Genomic DNA, 24417 nt, shown 5'->3' with positions numbered 1-24417 from the left:
GCATTGTCGCCCCTTGAATCACAGGCACTGTGATGGTGAACCACATGGCAGGGGAGAGGAAGGGGAGAGGAAGGGGATTGCACACACACACTGGTGCACTCACACTCATATTTTATTTTCATTACTGCCACAGCTCTAATGTCATCTCCAAGGCGTGTTGTGTGCATGTGCGCATGTCAAAGATAACATGAAAACATTTTGATTGCAGTGCTCATGTGTATATACGCCAAAACAAATTTAGCTGACAGATTTTTTTCATGGAATATCCTTGACTGTCTGTACACTCTTATTCAGTTACTGCTACTCCTGTCATGTGTACAGATACTACTCAAACCTTTAGAGTTCCGGCCCCTCGTGAGGAAAACCCGATTCATCAATGCATCTGCCAGTCCATCTGCACCGGAATGGGATAAATAGCAAATAAAAATTGTGAGAAATGTCAAACGCAGTAATAATAGTAACCTGGTGACATCCTGGTAGCCCTTTAATCATATTCGCTGGTGTGTCACACACGGAACTGACAGAGGATGTTGAAGAGGAATGACTGAATGTCAGAACGAGTTTTTGGACAGAGGAGCAAAATTAAAGCGCTGGCACGAACTGCAGTCGGCGGAGGGTTTTGTCTTTCACTGGCAGCGAGAACGAATGACAATAAACAAACAGCCTGTGCACAGTTATCGCCAGACCTCAAGCTCTCGACAGAAAATGGCGGAGGATTGAGAAATGCGTGTCGACTGTCTGGCAGGCTTTCCCACACTCTAACGACTGCCACGCATCAGTGCAGCCAGGCGCTCGCACCTTGATGCAGCCCCCCGCAGACTGACATCTAGCAGCTGACAGTAAATTCTGAAGCATTGTCGACGTTTATTATCGACAACACCTGCAGGCAGCGATGAAGCAGAAAGCGGCTTTGTCGTGGCGGTTAGAATGTGCATGAGTCACGGCGCGCCAGCCCCAAATGTCAGGGACCGCCATACTGTATCCGCGAGTGGTTGACAGCGCACACAAGTGGCAAGGAATGAACCATTTACACACCCACAGCCAGCTGGCCTCCCGTGGTGCACATCTGATATAGATGTGAGATGTGAGGACTTTATTCAGTGGCTGACACTGTCGGAGGTTCAGTTATTCTGTCGCAACAACGACGACCACAGAGAGGGGACAAAGTCGAGACTTTGGAGGAATCAGGTTGTTGTAGTGATGGTGGAGGACAGGGGGGATGGAATGTGTAAATAAATGAATAGGGAGAAGGAGTGGATGGTAGAGCAAATTACAAGCTTCGTGTTCAAGACTCTCTAGAGCGAGAAATGTTTGATGTCCTCCTGGTGAGACTCCTCCGAGGGCTTAGTCTTCAATGGGGAAGTTGGTTTGTTAGAGTGAATGTGCAGCTGGTGTCTGAAATGGCTTTGTTTGTTTGTTGTGGGTTTTTTTTTGTTTTTTTTTGTTTTTTTTTTGATAGTGGATTCAGAGGAGACGAACTACCGCGCAGTTTGTTTACAATTGACCCAATCAGAACAGCCGAAACATTTAGTAAGTACAAGAAGACAAGAGGACAACAATCCACTCACCCACACAAACAATCTCTCACGATGATGTGGCTTTTCTAGGGACCTTTGCATCCGATCGCAGTTGGTCCCCACCACACAAGGTCAGTTCCAGTCACTTACACACAGATACTTGTAAGTGTCGCTGACCTTGCTACGGTTTCTCTAACGATCGAAGGACAGCAACTGTTGACACGTGAAAAACGAAGAACACACACACATATTATATACAAAAACGAATGTTTCTCTTAAATCCATAGCAACAAAAATAAACATCTCCACTGAAGACACATGAAACTGTTATCCATTCAAGCATGATATTGAAGTGTAGATAAGATCTCCAGATGTCCACGTGACCAACAGAACGACCTGCACGTGCAAAGCTGATGTAATCCCAAAACAGATTTCCATCCCACAGGTCTGTGCGCCTGTGGACACACTTACTGACAGATGTACACTGAGAGGCGTGGGCAAGGAGTGAGCATAATGTAGTGGTAGGGAACAGTTGGGCGTATGTAAGGTACTTATACAATCACGTGACGTAAAGCTGAGCTACAGACGAGCACAAAACCAAACGAGGGTCTTCTCCTTCCATGACCTTTAACCCTGGCTCATGCAGAAGGCTAGGTAGATCCTGTATACTATCTGTTCGCCGTAATAAGACACAAAACACTTGAAGAAGTCGAAGAAGAAAGAATCAGGCACAGACTACTTGCTTTCCCTGCACTGGAACCTGCTGATTGCCGGCAACTATTGTTTCTCCTCGTTTGTCGTCCTCAATCAGTTTTCATCTCACCTGCAGCCTCGCACTTCCTGTCCAGGGCCAGCAGCGATGCCACGACTGATGTCAGTTTATCGTCAGGAGAAACAATGTACGAAAGAAGCAGATGAAGAAAGTGAAGAGGATCAAGGCGCCGCGTGGATGAGAGGTACACGACCTCAGGTCGGACATTCCGGGTGTCCATGATTATTGAGCATGCGCACCCTGTTCTCGCCATCCTCGCCCATAATGTACAGACGGGCGGGTGCCAGGGGTGGCTTGGCATCGGGTACGGAGTAGTGGTCTCCTGCCTCAGACGCTCGCGCCGTCTCCAGTACAGCTGGGCCACCAGCACGCTGATGAGTACCGTCAGCAGGAACGTGCCGACCACGGCACCGACGATGTCGACGATGGTGAACCGGAGGTCATCGCTCTTGGCTTTAGGCGTGTCGTCGTCCTGGCCGTTAGTGCCCCCTAGCTTCATCTCTGGCTTGTTGACACCCCAGTCGTGAGCCGACGAGCCAGGGTCCTCCTCGTCTCGGTACTGCCTGCCCGAGGGTGGAGAGGTGGGCGGGTCGGCGACGATGACGAACTTGTTGTCTGTGGGGGTGGTGGTCGGCTGCGGGGCCGAGGGCCACACGACGTTGAGGAGAAGGTGACGTTACCGCGGGGTTGCTGGCCACACACTTGTAGCGCGCGCTGTCCGTCAGTCTGACGTTTGTCATGTACATCACGCCCTCGTTCTCCTCGCTCTCCTCGCCATGGGGCGGGTAGTAGGTCTCCGTCGTGCCGTCCGGCCGAATCCAGTACAGGGTTGGGGTAGGGTCACCCCGGGCCTGGCAGGTCAGCTTGCCCACCTCGGTGTCGAAATGCGCGTCGACATTGCGGAAGGCAGGCAGCTCGCACCGGAAGTCTTCGGCCGTCAAGTTGCTAAAGTGCTTGTTGCGCACCAGGGCGGGGGACGCGCAGGAGGGTCTGTCCGCTCCAGAGAAGACAGACGTATGTTTGGTGAAGAATTTGTGCAGCCACCCGAGCTCGCAGTTGCAGTGAAACGGGTTCTTGCCCAGCCGCAGGTGTCCGAGCTGGCTGAACACTTGCTGCCACTGTTCGGAAAAGGTGTCGAACTGGTTCGAATCCAGCCACAGGGTGCGGAGCGAGCCGTTGAGCGGTGCCAGTACCTCCACTGACAGCCTGGACATGCTGCACTCGTGCATGTACAGTCCCTGGGTGGTCATCTCGGCAAACGCTCGCGAGGACAGCTGAATGTTCTTGTTGTCGTTCAAAAACAAGTGTTTGAGGTTCAGGCCGCGGAAAGTGTAATCCGCGATGAAGGAGATCTTGTTGGAGCTGATGTCCAGCCACATGAGGTCGGCGAGGTCGGTGAAGGTGTCGAGGGCGATGGTCTCGATGCCACACTTGCTCATGTACAGCTTCTGCAGCTTCATCAGGCCCGTGAAGTTGCGGCGAGTGAGGTCGGGGTTGTGAAACGTGTTCAGGTTCAGCACCAGCTCGATGGTGTCGCCGGGGATGCCCTCCGGAATGCTGGTCAAGCCTTTGTTGGTGCAGTGCACGTTCTTGCTGTGGGGTTCACAGAAGCAATCTCGGGGGCAGGGAAAGGTCAACTGCACGCGCAAGACAAGCAAAACGAATATTACACCCCGCACATGATGACGGTGTTGCCATGAGCGACGACACCGGGTGGAGAACGACGTTGGCCATGGTTTTGCTGGCGATGATGATCTCCGTCCAGGTGAGAATCGACACCACACTCCACGGCTCGCACCTTGGTACGAAACCCCATTTCTGGGTAGGGTAGGAAGCACTTACATGGCACCCGCAGGTTTTATCGGGTATCAGCAACCTAGTTTCTTTGTTCTCTTCCTCATTGTTCGCGGGATATCACGAAGAGATAAGTTCTACCTCCAGAACATTTCAAAATAAAAGGTAACAACTAGAACTCAGCCACTCGTCCAACGGAAAGAAGATAAGACACGTACGTGTGGTTGTCATCTGACAGTTGCTGGTCGTCAAAATTAATGTTGTGGAGACCAAACACATTGACAGCACATGAAGGAGAGTCAGTGGTGGTTGTTGTCGCACGGCAGGCAGGGTTGACGGGCGACGTGGAGGTATAAAGGCAATCAATACTGAATATTACGTGTCGTGTCCCTCACGGTGACGTACGCTGACTGCGGCTCGATACCTGGCAGCCGCAGGTTATCACCACCAGGGCTGACACCACCAGGTCGTCCATTGCCAGGCAGTGAAGGAAGTGAAGGCAGCGCCACGCTCCAGTGTGTGTATTGATCAAAGCTTCGTCTTTGAGTAATTGTTTGTCACAGAGGAGCGAACCTCGTCGGCGCATGCACAAAGGGCACGCGCAGTGTCGTCACGAGTGTGTAACCGATCTACAACTCGCTTGTCTGAGTAAGTCCAGATGAATTTAGTACACACCAGGCTTCGTTATTTTTCCACCACCCGAAACAATCACTGTTCAGCACCCGGAGATCGCATAATTCCAAAACAAGTTGTTTTCGCGGGTATGAAAGCTGTGCGCGAGACACATCCTGACAGAAACCATACGCAGCATGCAAGTTATCACAACTGTTTGGATGGGGTGGACAAATTTCTTCTTACCCTCAGAAGTCCTCCTTACCCCTCGTTGACTCTGCGCTGAAACTCAACTGACTTCGATGTTAATCCGGGTACACTCCACCTTCACGGCAAACCTTGCAATGAAGAGAATAAATGTAAACAGCTTGCGCCCTCGCCAGCCACGTCACGTCATCAACCTCGTGACTGACGGTTCCATTGGTGTGTCACGAGCAGTCAGCCTCCAAACCCCTCCCTTCCTCACTTTGTGGGTCAGGTTACCTCCGGAGTAGGTTTTGTGGGTCTGTGTCGGTGTCCACTCGGCAAGGCACTGGCACCACGGCCCGGACACACGGGTGTAGAATTATTTGTGATTAAAAGCTAAGTTTTCCCGCTCTTTGCCGCCGCCACACTATCCCCGCAAATCACCAGAGCGAGTTATATGCTCCCCGCTAACAGGCCTGCTGCTACTTTTTCTCCCCCTCCTCCAGCCTCAGACTCAGTCACAGTCGCCGCCACAGCGAGCGAGGGAGGAGAGCAGGAAGGTGCTACAGCTGCCAGCCACCAGGCTTGGAGGGAGTGAGTGAGCGCGGCACGAGAACCGCAGCGCGTGCTCTCTCTCTCTTTCTCTCCCAACCCTCTCTCTCTCCTCCCCCTCCCAACCCTCTCTCTCTTCCCCTCCCACCCCTTCTCTCTCTCCTCCCCCTTCCGTCCTTCTCTCTCTTTCTTTCTCCTCCCCCTCCCACCCCTCTCTCTCTTTCTGTCGCTCCTCCCCTCCCACCCTTCTCTCTCTCTGTCGCTCGCTTGGCCGCTTTGGCGGTTGTTCGCAGACGGTTGGTCGGTTGGCGGTTACCACAGGGCCCCAGCTCTCTCTTTCTCTCCCTCGCTCGCTCTCTCACGCTCGTCCTGCTCTGTAGGGATTACAGGGACAGGGAATCATTAGTAAACAGATGCTCTCGGCCACAGCGCAGATGATGTGAATGTTGATGTTACAGTATTGTCATGAATGTAACATCACTGTGTCCACCACACAGGTATCCATCCATTGTCTAGTGTGCCTGATGTATGACTTTGTATGTGTGTTTGTGTGTCCGCGCATTTGTATACCTTAATATTTGTCTTACATCCAACACCACGAAAGTGTTTGCTGATGTAGTCATTCAACGACTGAGGTGACCTCTAGCTTTTAATATATAATATATTATTTTCTGAATATTTAAAGACTGAAAAGTTTAACTCAAGGGGCGAGCACAACTGTAGCCAGAGAGATGGGGGAGCTGCAGCTTACCTGCTCAGGTAAAAATATACTATGGAACTACCTGCGGTAAAGTTTCCTATAGATGCGATAAAAAAATATCCAGCTGATCTAGTCCGCAACGCTGATGACACCGAAAGTCAGTTTGTTGTGCAATAGCTAACACCACCACCACCACCACCACCACAATCACCATCACTACCCCCACCACAATAATAAACACACATACACACGCACACACGTATACACACAGATGTTAGGAATGGAAGAATAAGACAGCGTGTCATGCAGACAGCAAGACGGGTGAGAGACAGGCGAGACTGTGCGGGTAGATCGTGATAACGGGTGTTTACAAACAGGGGTGGCTTTGTGATAAAAGCTCGCGTTGTCGGGTTGAACGGAAACACTTGGCACTGGGGTGTACACATATACTGTATATATACATATCCTGTATACCTTTCACATTGCTTTCGTCATGGGCTGGACATCATCCTTCATCGGATGGTCGTTCAATAGAAGAAACTATGTTAGCGAGTAATTTTTGTTCTCAAAAACTTCCTCAACTATCGTAGGATGCGAACCTAGTCGTGTAGACTTGTTTTGTTTATAATGATCAGTATTGTTGTTTACTAACTCATTATCAGAGATCGTGATTTCTCTTTAAAGACTTGGGTTTCAAATTTGTGTCTGGTAATCTTACTGGCTTCACCAAGTGTCACCATAACAACAACAACCTCATTTTGTCCCCAGAAAAGCTTATTGATTGATTGCAGCTAATTAATAAAACATGTGTAGCAGTCGGAGTGGAGCTACGATCAGGATTGTTTATGATGTTTTATCTGTTGCTAAGCTTCTCGTAGACTTTCTCCATCGGATGAAGACTTCACTCAGCTCCCACCACCACACACACCAGCCTCCCAGCGCCTCCCAGGTCCGTCATCCTGTAATGAATGACTGCGCTCGGCACACGAGGGCGACGGGTAATTAGCGAGGTTTATATTACTTATCTCCACCAGGGCTCGACAAGGCTCTGGCTGACGTCATAGGGGGTCTGCTTCTTGTCTCGGGGACTGTGCACGCCGACGAATTTCATGTGCAAAATGCGAGAAGCACATCGCAGCCAGGACCTGTTGTCTCAGACACGATTGCAGTCAGCCCCGTGTTTACACCTTCCCGGGATGCTCCCTGGATGCTCGGCTGCTGCGCGCATCGTCAGGTCACGTGCTGGATGGCGAATTAATGCCTTAGTTCTGGCGTGGGATTGGCTCATCGCAACTTACAGCACCCTGGTGCAGGGTAGACTTACCCACACAGGTATGTCATCCACAGCGCATGCGCAGTCTGATAACGCGAGACCATTGCAGCAGCGCCCTCTGACGCCCTGTGCATGTCCTGCAGCGCCCTCTGACGCCCAGAGCCGTCAGCAGAAAGGTGAATGGAAACAGAAATTAAATTTGAAAAACTAATCTTTTGTTTACCTTTGTGCAGATGTTTATGTGTGTGGAGGAAGTAAACAATATTTTTACACCTTTGCGATGCCAGTCTATTGGAAAGACTGTCCTACAATAAACTACTTTATATTTACACGGGGGGTAATTATTCACAATTACTCTTTCAGCAATTTTTCTATCTTTCTTTTCAGATTCTTGGTTTTTTTCTAATGGGATTATTATGCTTTTTTAATTAAGAACTTCTTGCTTTTTATTCATTAGCACCCGCGTTCACCTGCCATCAAATGTTCGTGAGTCATCTTTAATTGATGTTTCCTTTCATTTATCTGCTTGCACTTACTTTCTTCCCTACCTTAAGTGTTTATTTCCTTTTCAAATACGAGAAAGAGAGAAGGTGAGCAAGAGAGAATAAAAGACATTTCAAGCGAGGTGGAGGGTTTTAACAACTAGAAAGGTTTTTGCTTTGAAGATTAAACACTTTTTTGTTTTGTTTTTGTGTCTTTGCATATGTTGCTTATAATGTTCTTCCTGCCTTCCTCCTTGGTTAATTATCTTCCACATCTATGAGAAAAGTCTGTTTGGTTTTCTCTTTCTTACTTTCAATAGCTAGGTCTTATTGTTTACGACAGTAATTGTGATCAGAAGGAAAGCCTGAAGGTTCTGATATTAAGGCCAGACACCGGTCGAAAAAAAAAGTTTTTTGTTTCACGGGATAGCGCGGATTTTTTTTTTACCAGCTGTTTAGCCTTTGAATGAAGTTTAAAAAAATTGTTTTACTGCACTCGTCGCGCGATCGGTTGCCATGGAAACAATCCAAAATGGCGCCCAAACAAACATTTTAAAAAGCTTATAACTTTGCCAATTTTGTGAGTAGACTCAAAATTCTGTTTGAAATAGTTACCTAAAAGTAAAATCTACAAACGTAGGAGGGGGATTTTGCAAAATCGGCTTAGTTTTTTTTTATGAATTTTTTTGTAAAACACTGTGTTAAATTTTAAGAAATTTTGATTTAAAACGGTATAACTACCAAAATACTAAATATTTTGTAAAAAAGCTCTCCTACAAATGTTTAAATTTGTATGAAGAAAAGCTCAACCAAATTGCAGATCTATATCTCTTGTCAAAAGAAGGAGTAAGCTTTTGAAGTAAACAGTCTCTAACCAAACAAGAAGCTGAGAAAACGAGGAAAGAAAAACTGAAAGCTTAGTAACTTCTAAAACTACTCAATATTTTTTTTAAAAGCTCTCATAGAATTGTTTAAATATGAATAAAGAAAACTTCAACCTAATTTTAGGCCTGTATCACATGCCAATATAAAGTTATAAGCTTTTGAACTAAACAAGCTTACTAAAACAAGAAACTGAAAAGGCGAAGGAAAACAAAGTGAAAGCTTAGTAACTACTAAACCACTAAATATTTTTTAAAAAGCTCTCACTGAAATGTTTACATATGTATGTAGAAAACTTCATTCAAATTTTAGGCCTGTATCACATGTCAATATAAAGTTATAGGGTTTATAAGTAAACTAACTGTAACAAAAACAATGAATGGAAAAAGCGCGAGCAGAAATATCAAGCTTAGTAACTTTGTTTTCTCTAAGCCTTTCATGTAATTTACCTGCTGAATGAAAAATATAACCATCTTTCAATGTGTTACTACATATAACTTTAACATTACTAATAAAATTAATTATTTTATTCACTTTTAGAAAAGTCAACATGGTTGTGTTGTGCACCAACTGCTGACCAGGCTTCAGAGAAGTACACAGTAATAAAAACAATGGTGTTTGCAAACATTGATCAACACAGTTATAGGTTTAGTTAGTTATATAAAAGTTCAGTGTCCACTAGCTTCATGGTTTTTGCCATCTTTGGTCTTTTGCTCTCTAACATTTAGTGATGATGTCGCATATTGCTTCCAATTTTTGCGAGCATCTACTGAAGTAGCAGCATTAGTAGGAAACACTCTCATCTTTCTTAGCCTTCAGTTGCAGGGTGATGGGATGAACATCAATTAAAGAAATTATTTCAAAAGCTTATAGGGGAGTATAACCAATTCTTGCAGCCCTATGCTCCACTGGGGGCAAATAGGAATAAGAATAATCTATTCATGAAATCTAGAGATACATCACTGACTGCACCAGAATTTAAGCAGCTGCTCATGTTCTGTTCCTCTGTATGCTAGGATTATTTTATGAATTACCTCTGTAGTCACATGGATTAAAGATGGTTGATTTTTGTGGCTAGGGGGTATCTTATTTTCTGTCAAAGATTTCTGGGAAAAGCACCAGCTGTCTGCATGGCCTTTTAGGGGGCTGACAATGATGTGTTCTCTAGACACTGAATGGCTTCAAGCTTGACTAGATAGCAGTTTTCATTGTTTGTTAGGAATGCTATACATAATTGTCTTCACATTCTGTTTGTTACATTTGGTTGGAGTAAGACCATCCAACCCCCAACCAACCTTTGTTTTCTGTGCAAATGATGTAAGCTCTGTTTCCCTACATTCCTGACAAAGTACATAAATAACTAGCATTGCAAGTTGACTCAAATGTGTAAATGTTCGCATCTAGTCCTGATTACTACCGAGGTTTGCAGCAGAAATGAAAACTTCGCTTTATTTTCAGCTCGCTTACCACATGACTGACGCTGATTTCGACAGCCGAATTCGGTTCACTAAGTTACTTTTTTTAGCTGCTACGACGGTCTAAGAATGTCCACGTGGTTTTTATTTTTTTGCACGTGGTATTGTGAGAAGAAATGAGCGTCTGACAGGCACAATGAACATGTAATATTAACGTTAATGTCTTAGAAAAGAAAATATCCAGAACAAGCTTTGAATTGCGTCGCCATTGTTTATACATCCGGAGGCCATGACAGTTGCCTTGTGGGATACCCGAGCACAGCCGAAGCGTGTTCGTGTGCCCTATGACCCCGTCTAGGTCGGCATTAGTGAATTCTGATTGGCTATATGCAAAGTATGTTACGCATGCGTCCATATAAGGAAGTTTCCGACCTTTGTGTCGTCTAGAAAAGAGCTTGTATCATAGCTTGGGGCCTTCTAAGGGTTTTGACTCAGCCTTTGTTTGAAAATTCATGTCATGACCTTTCGACCGATATACGATGTGACACAGTTGCCACGTGGCGAGGTGTGTTGCTATGTCTCAAACATTCTCTATTCTCGCTAATTCTGCGCTCGGGAAAAGTAAATAGGATAGAAGTAGATGTTTTCATTGACAAAATAGACATATTTCTAGATTATTCTATGAAAAACCACTTGGCGAGTGAATAGAAACAAAATATGAACTTTGACAGTATGAAGTAATCTGAAAATGGCCAAAATGTAAAATTTTTGACAATTTTTCGACCGGTGTCTGGCCTTAAAGTCTGCTGACTGTTGTCAGTGCGCAGAAGAAGCGCAGCCTCCTCCAGCATATCTCCTCCCTTCCTTGCCTCCAGGTGTCAGCAGCACCTGCTTGTTTATTGCCTTTGTTTACAAGCAAGACCCAGACATACGTGGCTTTAAAAACTATTTTTTTCACGCGTTTGAAGCATAACTGGCGAAGCAAATATAATGGAAGCAAACAAAGCTCACGACTTTAACCTCTTAACCCCGACCCGATGTAACCTTTTGTTCGTCTGTCACATGACCGATGTACTAATCTCCGATTACGATGGTCCGACCATTGTAACTATCTGTGAGAACTATACACACCTCCTCGTGCCCTGCCAGACACAGAGGACAAGGGGAATGGTTTCATGAGTGGGGTCATCGGGTGAAGTGGACAAAGTTTCAGAAGTGGGGTCATGGAGTGAAGTGGACAAACAATGTCAGATGTATTCTGCAGTCACAAGGTGAGGTCAGCAGACACGTGCCAGCGGAGAAGACAGAAAATTTTATTTGTTTAGCGAGGGGTGTAGCTCTAGCAACAGACAAACATATTCTAACCCTGCAGTGTAACTCTAGCTATAGACAGGTATACCTGTGCTTTGCAATACATCCTCCATTCACAATCCCGCGCGCAGACACACAAACAGAGAGAGAGAAGGAGGAGAAGAGAATGAAGTTGCGGAAATAGTAAATCCGAATGCGCTCTGTTGTGTATTGCAGAACCAATTAAGACTAACATGTCAAGTCAGTAAACATGTTTTGTTGTTCATTGCTAGGACTGAACTTGTTGTTTGTGTTGTTGCTGTTTTAAGAGTTATGTTGTGTGCTTGATTCGTTGGAATAACATCTAAACCTTTCTGTCTTTTTGGTTAATAGTGACGTTGATTTATGAAACCTGGCTATCATCATCACATTAGTAACAAAAGACCAGCATCCTCCTCCTCCTCCTCCTCTTCTTCTTCTTCTTCTTCACATGACTATCTTGCTATCTTCATGTCTGCCTGTCAGCCTGTCTGCTTGTAAGGCTATAAAGTTGCTTTGTGTGTTGGCATGCCACAGGTGCAGGAGGACGGGAGGGTTACTCAGGTAGGTGCTGACGTTAACGGCTGGCCTATCAGTCAGGTAATTCTTCAATTCAAACTCAAATGCCAGGCGCTAATCTCAAATTTTCTCGCAGTCTGGGTGGCCTGCCATACAAGTGCCTGTTTGGATTCTGTACCGAAAAAAAGCAGTTTCTATGGTAACAGAAGCCAAATAAACAGAATGAAGTTGGAGGCAAGATGGTTCCCATGCGAGACTTGTTAAATGTGTTGGCACATAAATGAACATCAAATAAATATCTATCACATAAATGAACATCTTAATACATCATGAAACACTCGAATGAAAATAACAGCTGCTCATAAAAAAAGTTGAATTTATTTATGAAGATAGTTAAGCCCCTTAGTTAATTAACTGAACAAAAAAATTCTTAAAGGGACCTAAGGGATAAAGTTGTGGTCTTCAACCTTTATACAGATATGGTTGTGGATCCGTGAAGGATCAACTCATCGCGTGACGGTGACCTGCATTGTGCGCAGGTCAAGTACCTCCCAGGGGCCGGGGATGTAGGACACGAGATAATGGACAGACCAACATTAGATGGAGGTTTGCCACAACAGAACCTAATATTCAAGGAGACACGAGGCAACGAACAAGAGCTGCGACGGTCGCAGGGGCAGATAACGCCCGTCGCTCCAATAATTCAGCAAAACAAACTGTTATTAGACTCCGGGTGGGTTACCAAGACCACTCTGGCAGTAGGGAAAAGGTTACGAGGGGAGGACAAGAAAGACCGTAGCAGTGAGTACAAAAGAAGTTACCGGGGAAAGGAACGACGGTAGAAGTAGAAAAACCTATGACGTAAAATGACGTAACTATAACGTAGGGAAAACACGTGACCAAGAGCTAAAGCGAGGGAAAGAATATCCCAGGACTTAAAAGAAGTATTCTAGAAAAAGCTGTTTTAATGCACATGAACAATTTAAAAACATCTGTACGATGCCAGACCGGGGTTCACGTTGACGGAATGACGGAGACATAAAAAAGGAAGATCGCTAAATATTTTAAGAATTTTCGGAAGAGGAACATGAGACAGGAAAACACTTTTACACTACTGCAAACGGCGGTGGGGAAGTAAGTTGTCAAAATGAACCAAAATGACAGATTCGCTGACACATATTTCAGAAGTTTCTTGCTACCTCATCCTTTATCTCTCTTCTGTTTTTCCTCTCCGTTCTTGTTTATCTGTCCGTCCGTCCCTTTGTTTGTCTGCCTCTCCAATACCTCCAATTTACCTCGTTTCCTTTAACCCATCAACAACAACAAACATTACCTATTAAAAAAGTTTCTTCTGTAACTTTTTTATGTCCCTTCGTGTCTAATAAACACATAAGCAATAAAATAACTAGAAAAGAGAAGCAATGACAACGACAACAAAGTCAAAGACAGCAAGAAAGAGGACAGCAGTATATCTCCTCAAACACAAAGAGACATTAATGGACAACGATGTCTGGACACAAGCTGTGACAGAGAACACCATCATCTCTGTGAGAGTTTGTATGTGAGAGGTTCGTTGACTACAGGATGTAATGACCCGGTGATTGGCGTGCACTGTCCAGGCCCTCGTCCACATTTCTCTCCCGCTGTCTACATCACAAGCAAGTCATCTGGTCTCAGACTAATTGATTGCTGCAGCTCTAAGCTTTCGTCATTTCAGCTGCTTTCCTCATCAAGGTTTTCTGTCAGAGATCGCAGACACCAAAGGCCTTCTGCAAGTTGAACCCAGAGAATAATTTTCGCAAGAAAAGCCGGCACTGAGCGCTGTCAGACCGCTCGCTGCGACTGGCTTTCTCTTTTCTTTCTTTTTCCGACCAGCAATTACTTGGTGCGAACTTCTTCTGATGGAGAAATACGGACAGATGCGAGGCACGAAGATGGCGGGTAGGTGTGCTGGGTAGATCATGTCAAGCTTATTTTATGCCTCCTGCCAGTTGACTTTTAGTGAGGTCACCTGTTTCCTCCAGGGATGGCAAGACCGCTGCAGTCTGCTAGATGTTCTTGTATTGTTTTTTCTTTCTTTCTTTCTCATACAATCAGTCTGATTTAATATTTGCTTCAAAGTTTCATCTGTTTTTTGTTTGTTTGTTTTTTGTCTAGTGAACTGTTGCGACTGTCAAAGTTTCTCATCTCTTTACATCTTGGGAGTCATGGTAACCTCAATGGGGGAAACAACATCATAAACAATTAATAGTCTAATAAGATAATCAATAAATTATCAATCAAAAGATATGGTTTGCTTAAACTGGAGGCTAAACCATACTTTTCTTCACTTTATTTCGTGAATTGTAGGCTCAGTCAAATAAAACAAATCTTGACAGTTGTAAGCAGTCATGTCAGGTTGGTGGCCACAACTTTAATAACTTGATATTTGAAGCAATTTCACGAAACTTATCAAGAATTATCTACGAAAAACAAGATCGGACATGCACGTAAGATGAGGAGTAAGTTTTAATAATAATTTGAAGATATCAAGCAAAAAAAAAAAAGGAGAGCACTATCTGGGATGTGAACCTTTATAAATAAAGGATGTCAGTTCAGGAAAGGAGGCTCAGAGAGGGAAGAAAAACGTAATTTACTATCTCTATTTTTCTGCCATGCTTCCAAATGTGCTCGTACCCCACTTTCCTCACACATCAAAGAATGTGTGTCCCGTCTTCTTCTTTCCCTCTCTCTTTCCCCTTCTCTCTCTCTTTGGCTCTCAATCTTCCTCCCACCTCACACACAGTGCCCAGAGCGAGAGCGAGAAAGAGGAGAGGCTTTTTTTTGAAAAAATCATACGTGCAACAAACGTTGTCAAAGAACAAGTAAAATGAAAAGAAAAAACCCTATTTTTTCAACTAGCTATCACTTTATAACCGTTAGTTTTTGCTGATTGTCCGTCCACACGTTGCACGCCATGCTGACGTCACTACCGCCAGGCGTCGCTGTGGATGAGCAGGGCGTTGAGGACTCATTGCTCCCCATTTCTCATCAGACCGCACGAAATTGCATTCTGATTGATGATTATGTGTCAAGACTTTGATTTTCCCAGAATGCACCAGCGTTTATATCGGGAAGTTGAGAAGCGAGTTAACGCTGTAAGTTGTGCTGACTGTCACGTGACTCTAGCCGGTGTGAGAACGTGTGACACCCTGGACAATAACGAATCAACAGGACAGTTGGATGCTGTAAGTCCAAACCTCCTGGTGATTCTCAGTTGTGAGGAATGCCGCCATGACAGGAACACAGGCTTCCTTTCTCTCAGACTTTAATAGTTTCGCCGGCAGTTTCTTCCTTGCCAAAATAAAATGCAGTACAGCGCCACCAGTGTCACCATTCATGCGAAGAAAATAACAGTGACAATTCCTCAGCTGTAAAGAACCACTCCAAAATGCTGTTTGTGTGAAGGAAGTCTTAGTTGCCAGTCTTTATATGAGCCTAGGAAAAATCTTAATCCAAGCATAGTTATGTCAGTTCAAATAGTGAAAAGAATACAAGTGATGTAACGCTGCCAGGGATGAACTATAAATATAAAAAGACATTCTCTGAGTTTAGGACACGTCTAAAAGTCCTGAAAACTGGCGTAAACAAGTGAGTTATTTATATGATTCTTACTATTATTTATATTGTTGATTGTGGTAATGAACAATGACAAATGTGGATGTCTGTGGCATAAAACAATCGAAATAAAATTCAAATTAGAAACAAAGGATGGCGTCATCACAAGTGAAAGGAAATACAACGGCAAATTACTGGAAAATGTCGGTCAGGTTATGGTGGTTCTCAACACAAACTTACTGTTATTCGTTCTCTACTTCAGTGGAAACCCTCCAAGTTGTATAAGGGAGAAAAAAGACTTTTTTGACCGAAATCCCAGCATCGCCCGACTTCCGCTCAACGTCCGTATTACCATTGCAAAGTGAGGATCTGTCAGCTGGTCTCGCGAGATTTATTGATATTGGTGTTTCTTTGCAGGGAATATGTTAGTGGGCTTTGCCCACAGCGCCATCAGCTGGCATGGAAACGAGCAGTAAATATGAAGGACATAAACGTTGGTTGACACTTGAGGCCACGTGACATTATTCAGCTGATATGTTGACAGCACATGGTCAGACACAAGTTCTCAGTACACAGCTGCTGTCATGTGCCATTTGTACCTGGGTCCAGTTGACTGGTTGGGTTTCTTTGGCAAGAAAGTGCTTCCACCTAGTGGTGATCTCGCACTATGAAGGGTCACTGTCACTGTTTCACAGAGAATGTGTCTGGAAGTGGCCAGGTTCTGTCACATACAGAAATGGTCTGGAGACGAGATCGGAATCCATGGTCTTTTACTGTTGTGGTGATAAGCGAGGGTTTTAACCACGACACTAGCGGACATCTTTAGTCGGGGGACATGAACATGTCCTACAAAGAGGTCGACACATCCACAGCTAGAGAAACCTTGTGGGTCTGGTCGACAGGGTTTTAGGGAAGACCTAGGTGTCAGGCAGACAGTGTTAAGTAGCCAGAGAGATGTAGAGAGACCAGTGGCCGCTGCCACCAGCCAGTGAAGACACACAAAGGTTTGTCACACCTGAGCGGTGAGATTTACCTTAATGGCACAATGAGAGAATCAGTCTTGTGGAAGAACTTGGATGACCTGTGAGAGGTGGACAATGGACTCATTGGCTAGGAGAAAGTCGTCGAAGCTGCTGCCATCCCTGGACTGGGACAACACTCGGTATTCGTGTCGCCAGTGTGGGTTGGGCTGAGGGGTGAGGAGCAGTCGTCGCTCTGTGACGTGGCTGTCGGACTGAGTGGAAAAGTGACAACAGACGGGCAGGCACTTAGGAGGAGAGATCATCTCCCATCCGTGATTATCGCGAAAAACGCAGGAATGCTGTAATACTAGCTTTTTTTCCTATTCAAAAACTTTTAATATCTTCTTGAAATGCAATTTTGTTTAGGACAATCAAAAAGGAAGAGATCAAGCAACAGAAAGACAAACAAAGACAGAGAGAGAATGTGTGTGACTGAATGCGAGTGGGTAATGGAAAATATTGAAAAGGAAAATTGGGAATAAAAGTCCTCGCAACAGAGACTCGGATACAAGCCTGGGTAGAGTAGCAGGCGGTCTGAGTGCGGACCGACATCAACAAACGGGAGACGGAGAAGGCCATCGAGAGGAGGACAATATTGAGTCGTTAAGGGACATGGAGTCAGAAAGACCATTACATTAATGAGCTAATCACACACAATAAAGACACAACTGTTTGCTTATTGTGCGTACACGCAGACAGACTCACTAGCATGTGAGCCTCTTCACACACACACGTACATACACACACGCACATACACACGCGCGCAGACATTTACTGACCTGCAGTCCATGTAGGCAATGATGAATGCTTCAGCTCCTAAAAACAATTATCTCTCTGTCGCATGCTTTCCTTTTGTCAGCTCTCCAGGGACGAGTTGTTGCAGGCGGCGGTAGAAAACACTTCATCATGTCCAGACCAGCATCTGCAATAGACTCGCCAACTCTGCAAGTCTTTGCCTTTCCTAACATAAAGCTGTGACCAGGATGGCTTTTCTTTATCATAAACTACTCTTTGAAAACTAATTATGATTAAACACATTCCTGTTTCATTTATTTCAGGGTAAGACGTGTAGGTACAGACAAAGTATAACAGACATTACTTAAAAACCTTTTGGAATAATGTTGAAGTTTCTTAAGACTGTTGTCTCAGAGCAGCTTCACAAAATGTTGCTGGGGGAGGTTTAAATAATGTATTCATCTAAAGTCGTTAGACTGACTTATGAGGAGGCTTGAGCAAAGTTATTCCACTTGCTCCTTCAGAAGAAGAAAAAATGAGTTATGAGTAAGAACGAAACTGATGTAACATGGAGCTCGTTGTTAGGGCAGTTAAGACAGTTTATGGATTATTTAAACTACGACTTGAAGATGCGGCCAAAACTCATTTTTTTGATCGTGATTAGGAATAACGAGCATGATAGAAGAAAAATCTCCGAGAAAGACAAAAATTTGAAAAGCAAATTTTCTTACTTCTCTAAAAATTTTGTTAACAGGAAAAATAGCAAAGAAAACTCAAGAGACTGCAAGCACCACGTGATATCTCTTAATGGAGAGGTCGAGAGTCACTGGGGTCAGCTCGCCTGACCAAGGGTCTCAGTCACTGTCTCATGGCCGTTCCGATGAGCGGCAGGTAAAGGGAGGAAAATGGCCGGCAGGGGTGAGAGGTCATCAGTCATGGTGGGATGGCGAGGGCAGCTGGTGCGCATCTCAGTCTGAGCCAAAGTCACGTGACTCGCCGCCTGCTCGCTCAACTTTCAATGTACAGAGGACAACGATTCCTGTCCCTAGTCAGCCTCTTCCCTCAACAACAGATGTTCCTTCAGTGAAAATGTCCTGTTAGTGTTTTCTTGCCGAGCGAGTTGAAGGATGGGAGGAATATTGTCTTGCTTCACAAAGTTTGTCAGTTGATCAACTGTTCAACTTTTGATGTTTTGCTCACTCTTTAGGTTTTCTTTGTCAACCGTCTTTGCTGCTGGTCTTGTCGTTCCGTTTGCAGGCTTTCCTGCTCACGACAGCTCGACTCCAAATGGAAAAATGCGCTTTACTATTATTAAACTAGGCTGAATTAATTGATAGATGGCGAACACACAGACATACAAAATGAAAGAAAGAGGGAAAGCTGGGGTGAAGGAGAGATGAATGAGGTCAGGTTTGGTTTTCTGCTTGTGTTTTAGCTAGTCAGCAACTAAACCATTTCAAGACTTAGTCCAGCTCTGTAACAGGCATTACATCCTGAAAGAAATAACGGAGACAGAGAGAGAAGTACTTGGTTGCTACTGTAATTACACAAACAAGTCCTTATCCGTAAATATCCTCCCATACTTACTGACCTGTTGACATAATGAGACTGAGCTCAGTGTGTGGAACAGAAGGTCTCGTCTCTGATCCGCTCCTTGATTAAAGAGCAAGCCAACAAAGTGAACAAAGAGAATGGGAGTTTCCCCATGTACTTGCTGCTAAGATGGTTTTAACTCTCAGCAAAATGAGCCACTGAACACAAAATCAAAGCCGAAAACAAACAGACGAAATAGAAGGCGCAGCGATAACTCCAGGCGGCGTTCCCAGAATACACCGGCGCTTGTCTTCATGTGTGTTTATCTGCTCTTTCCTGGGGTCGGCTTCTAGCGATGCTTCAGTCTACTGGCCAGTACAGTTTGTTCTGGAAGTAGATCACAGTTGTCTCTCTAGAAGACAATAAGAGGCTGCTGACACTTGAATGTGCGTGTGTTAGTTGTGGCTTAGTCAGAAGGTCTTGGACTGAATGACCAGCTCAACATCGCCATAGTACGGGCGAATTTTCTCCAGGGAAGTACACCACAAGGCTCAAAGAACGCTGGGAGGGAGAAAAACAATGTGATACACACGTCGACGGTAAAAAAAAATCGAATGGCTGGCAGATTTATTTCAGATGACAACACGAGTATTCTTTATGTGGACCCTCTGACCTTCTGCTTCTCGCTTGTTTATGCTCCGCGAAGCTCCGCGTGTCATCATTTCTCGATGTAAAAGAAATATTTCAGGAAATATTACTATTGAGAAATTCAGGCTTTAAAACAATTATCTGTCTTTCTTCACTTATTTATGGAGGATTGGTTGCAAGGTCCTTGTTATAAGTTCAATGGTTCCTTTTTTTAGCAGTCATTGTCATCTTGCTCTGAAGGACATGAGAAAGAGGTTTGTTGTTAAGCAAAGAACTGTCTAGAAAAAAACAACCATCGATCTGGGGCAAATAGCCAACAGGAGGTTGGGTTAGAGTTCATAAGATGACGAACTCCATTTATGTATCCAAGTGAGTATTCGTATTTCTGTGTTGAAAGGTTTGCCCTTTGGGTTACCGTTCTTTGTCTGTGTCTGTTTGGCGCACTGGACTGAAGGTTTGGGTTGCAGATGAACTATAATGTTACTACGAATGTCATTTGAATGATCGGCAGGTCAGATGGGCGGTTGTTCTCTTCCTTTACCTCAAAATCATGTACAGTGAGTGCGCATCGCACGAATAACACACAAACAAGCGCGCGCGCACACACACACACGGACAGCGACTACAAACGGCTTCTCAAATGAATACATTTTGTAGAATAATAGTGTCCACCATACAAAAAGTGCAAGATTAACTGTGCAGTTTTGTTCTGGCATAAAACTAAAGATCAAAGACCAGACACCTGATGAAAAATCCCGCGGAGAAGGCAGCGACGCGGCCATTGGAAATCATGTGGACGCTTTTTATCTCCCTTGGCCTTTATCTTGGGCTCGTTGCAGCCTCGTTTCTCTGCGGACAAAAACACATTTGTATGGGCGAGATCTGCTATCTCAGCCTCAGTGACTCACGCATTGCCCTCCCTGAGTTTGTGAAGAATCTCAGACCTTCTTGCTGGCGAGACACATCATAGACATCAACTGAGTTCCATCCGCTGCTGCCTCCTCGGGAGATATATTTGCTTTGTGCGGATTTCTCTCAGTACTAAAGCAATACAAGAGGTCACAGAAATATTCAGGCTAGTAATCTATGTTTGTGGGTACCAGCTGTCATTTGTGATGGGATTTGCCCATTGCTAGAGGTAAGTATATTCTAAGTCAAGGATGTCAGAGCACAAGAAGAGAAACCGAAAGATGTCAGCTTTGTTAAAACATTCTGCATAAACAATAAACATTAAAATGTTTTAGACGGTAGAACAGCTGTTACAGAAGTAAACAACACATCAATCAGTTGCGAAAAATTTAGTGATATTTGTATTTATTGCTTTATATTATACTTGTTGATATTTACACTTGTTTATATTGATATTTGGTGTCCAGGATGACGTGAGCGCCGAATTTGGGAAGCAACAAGTGACTGACCAATGGAGAGTACAGAAACACAGTGAAGGGGGAGGGAATGCTTGTTTAACCTTTCTTTGCTCTTTAAAAGGCAGGCGAGAAATGTTGCTGTCCTTTTGCCCTGACAGTTAAATCAGTTGATGGGTGCAGTGACATTCAGAGGGATGTATAATTGCCATTATCCTCCTCAATTAAGTTGTGCAAACGAGGCTGTGATGGAAGGAGTGTGTGGTCCCGCTGAGAGGAATTTCTCAGGTTCCTTCCCCGTCGTCTTCCAACAGTTACTCCCTTCACCTGTTCGCTGAGGAGGTAGCGCCTCCGACTCATCATTACTTGTATGGAGCAACCTAAAAGTCATGGATTCGATTCTCAGTCCAACCTTTTTTTTTTTAGTGCTTAAATCATTACTATTATGTTCTCAATAGAGTGCGCTATAAACTTTCACTACTTATTATTGTTGTTATTATTATTCAGTTTTTAAGCTTGTGTAGCACAGAGTTATATCTCTTGTCACCAATAAAACAAAAATGAAGGGTCTTGGGTTCCATTTGCTCTGTGACAAAAGCAGGTGTTTGTTTATCCACGAGAAATGTCAATTGAACAAAATAAGTTGTCTAACATGAGGCCAGGGAGAGAGAGAGAAGGACAAAAAAAGGAAAAGCATTTATCGACCTTTACTCAACAAAAACGAGCTTTATCCAGTTTTTGCTTCACATACACCTTTACATCCACTAACTCCCTCCCCACCCAAGATTCTCCCAAGAGCTCAGTCGTTGCCAAATGCTCAGCCTTGTTATCATTCGCTCTATCCATCGTGCTGATGTAAGTCGTTTTGTAGGCGTACTGCCGGTCACGTGACGATGGTGTCTGAGAGACTTCAGAATCAGACTCAGGGTCTTCGCTCCCCCAGATGGCGCGGAGGCGGTCAGAGAGCGGGACCGGAAGTGACTTCACTGCCCCCATCGTGTCTGAAGACGCATGCGCGTGCCGTCTTTTCGTCTACAAGGATTTTTTTTTTTTAATCACGAGATATATCTAAAAGAAACAACAACAAAGCAAGCAAATTTTGCACTTTTGTTGACAAAATAAAATTTAGAGAAACCTAACCATAACACAAAACATTTGCTGTTGTCAATACGCTGGTTTCTTGGCCTTTACAGACGACTTGACAGCTTTTTTCTCATATTTCCCAAATATGAGTGAGCACCTCCATGCCGTCTGGTTATAAAGTATTACACACACTAGCATTGACAGAAATAAGTTGACAACACAGCCAACAGGTGCTCACCAAGTGGTAGAAGTAGAGATATATATTAATTAGGCACATTCAGATGTGATTTTAGTCTTTCTGTGTATGTTGGATGTTTCTAGGCGTGTACATTGAGGACGGAAGAGAGACATTTATCAAATTTGGACACATTTAGCTTATAATCAGAAAATGTACGGAGTCTCAACCTTGTGGAGAAGACGGATGGGAGGAAATGAGGCAAATGATGTTAAGCCCTCCAACTGGAACACGCAGGTAAACAAGGTAAATCGCAGGTAGATAAAACTATACAACATTGTGAAATTCGCAGAATACGGATAAAACAACAGAATATTCAGGTCAAAATACGCAGAAAATTCAGATGAAATGCTCCGAAAAGTAGGATGGAAAGAAGAAAACACTACTGCGCATTCTACTCCATCTACATTATTTAATTGCAATGACATGAGATATTTCATTGAAAGTTATCACACAGAGGATGTTGATTTTTAAAAACAACTTAGTGAATTTTTTTATCTTTCTTGCAGTCAAATGATGTTGGGTGTAAGGAGTTGTGTTTAGGGCAAGAGGACATCGTGTGGAGAATGACAGTGTGTTGTACAAAGATGACATTGTGTGACACAAGGATGACATTGTGGGTGGAATGTGCAGGAATGAATGATAGCCGCAGATACAAAAGAATTAAAACTGATGTTTTGAGAGCCCAACTCTAGCGTGTACAGGTGCGCTTGACTGGACATCTTCAGACAGGTGCTTTCCGCAAGGCATTCAATATTTAAAGACAGTGACTTTCCCAATGTTTTTGTAAGACTGCTGAGGATTTGAGCTTCCTGCTGGCACTTTCTCAAAGTCGTCAAGATAAGGTGAGATTTCTTTTTTCTTCTTCCGCGGGATCTTATGTCGCGGAGTTCACAATTTTTTACCGCCTTCCTTCAAATTGAACAGAAGATACACATCGCTCGCAGCGCTGGCCAGACGAAGTCTGCTGCAGCAATCAGCGCCGCCATTTTCCCAGCCATCCAAACAGAACGGAGAATTCGCTCCCTTTCCACTGCTTTTTGTTGCCCCTGCCAACAAGCGACCAGATCCTCTTTCTGACGAAGATGCGTTTTCATTGTAGTCGGCGACCAGAAGGCGCCCATCCAAACACCTATGAGCATGCGCAACGAAGAAACACGTTTATCAAGTGTAAACCTGTTTATTATTCCATCCCACAGTCTCTTTTCGTGGATATTTTGCTACCAACCAAAATGTACATATATCACGGCTAATAATTTAAAGCAAAATATATCTCTAGTCGTTACTCTGTGCGTTTGTGTGTGTGTGTACAGGGTTGGTACGTGCGTGCATTATTAATAAAAATTTATTTATTTTTAGTAACGCTACATAACATGCGTGTTTGCAGGAGATATGATTACGACTGTCTGCGAGTTTGTGTGCGTGTCGACTGATAATTCCACTTATCTTTTGCTGGACCTTATTCTACTTTCTTCCAATTTGGGGAATGGCTGTCTGGCTGTGTCTAGCCATCCCTCTCCATCCGCTTATTCATCCATTTATCCCGTTAGCCTGACAGTCAGGTGAAGTCGCTAGACACATTTTCTTAGCTGAGTAGATATTCAGGCCCCATCAGCAGGCCCCCAGTCTTGCCACAGACTGCCGAGGTCAGTTTACATCATCTCGCAGTCGCTGATGATGTTCTAACGAAAACGCACGGCGAGTCAGACATGCAGCGGTTCCCTCGATACCGATCACTCAAGGGAGGTAAAAACTGGGGGAGATAACTCGTCTGTGTTGATGAGCGCTTGCGTCGGTTACATCAGTCATCTACAGCAGAATCCACACATCTTTTCGAGAGCTGAAAAGCGTTCAACGTTTGATGCTTTTGAAACTGAGAGGCATTCTGACATAAGTAACTCTGGACGAGAGGTTCGGAGCCAACAAGGTTTTTTACCTGAAAGAGAAGTAGCGAAAATATACACTCCAGTGCACTGACAAATACAGTTTCTGTGATGTCTGGTTCTATATTCCTGATGTATAAAACGTTTCTATACAGCTCTGATCCAACCTCAATACATCTTTATTCAGTTGGCTTTGAACCCACAAGTCTGTGCAAAACAAAATGTCTGTAACTGAGCGCGTGACTGATAACGAGGGAGATGAAAAGCTCTTTTTGTATCAAAGA

The 24417-nt window shown here is 44.3% G+C and overlaps 1 protein-coding gene and 1 long non-coding RNA gene across 2 annotated transcripts; one reads left to right on the top strand and one right to left on the bottom strand.

Annotated features, from left to right (window-relative positions):
• Positions 1–1454: 1454 nt before the first annotated feature.
• Positions 1455–4558, bottom strand: LOC112564822 (leucine-rich repeat-containing protein 24-like). The gene is given in 3 exon segments (XM_025239894.1): positions 1455–2962; positions 2964–4126; positions 4489–4558. Coding segments are annotated over 3 exon segments (1875 nt in total). The 3' UTR covers positions 1455–2320.
• Positions 4559–11347: 6789 nt separating this feature from the next.
• LOC112565005 lies at positions 11348–21275 on the top strand. The gene is made up of 3 exons (XR_003099320.1): positions 11348–11456; positions 12052–12078; positions 20945–21275. It is a non-coding gene; the product is annotated as an uncharacterized LOC112565005 (long non-coding RNA).
• The last annotated feature ends 3142 nt before the right edge of the window (positions 21276–24417 follow it).

The sequence above is a fragment of the Pomacea canaliculata genome, linkage group LG5 (assembly GCF_003073045.1).
Source record: "Pomacea canaliculata isolate SZHN2017 linkage group LG5, ASM307304v1, whole genome shotgun sequence".
Lineage (NCBI taxonomy): Eukaryota > Metazoa > Mollusca > Gastropoda > Architaenioglossa > Ampullariidae > Pomacea > Pomacea canaliculata.
This window is presented reverse-complemented; position numbering and strand designations above follow the sequence as displayed.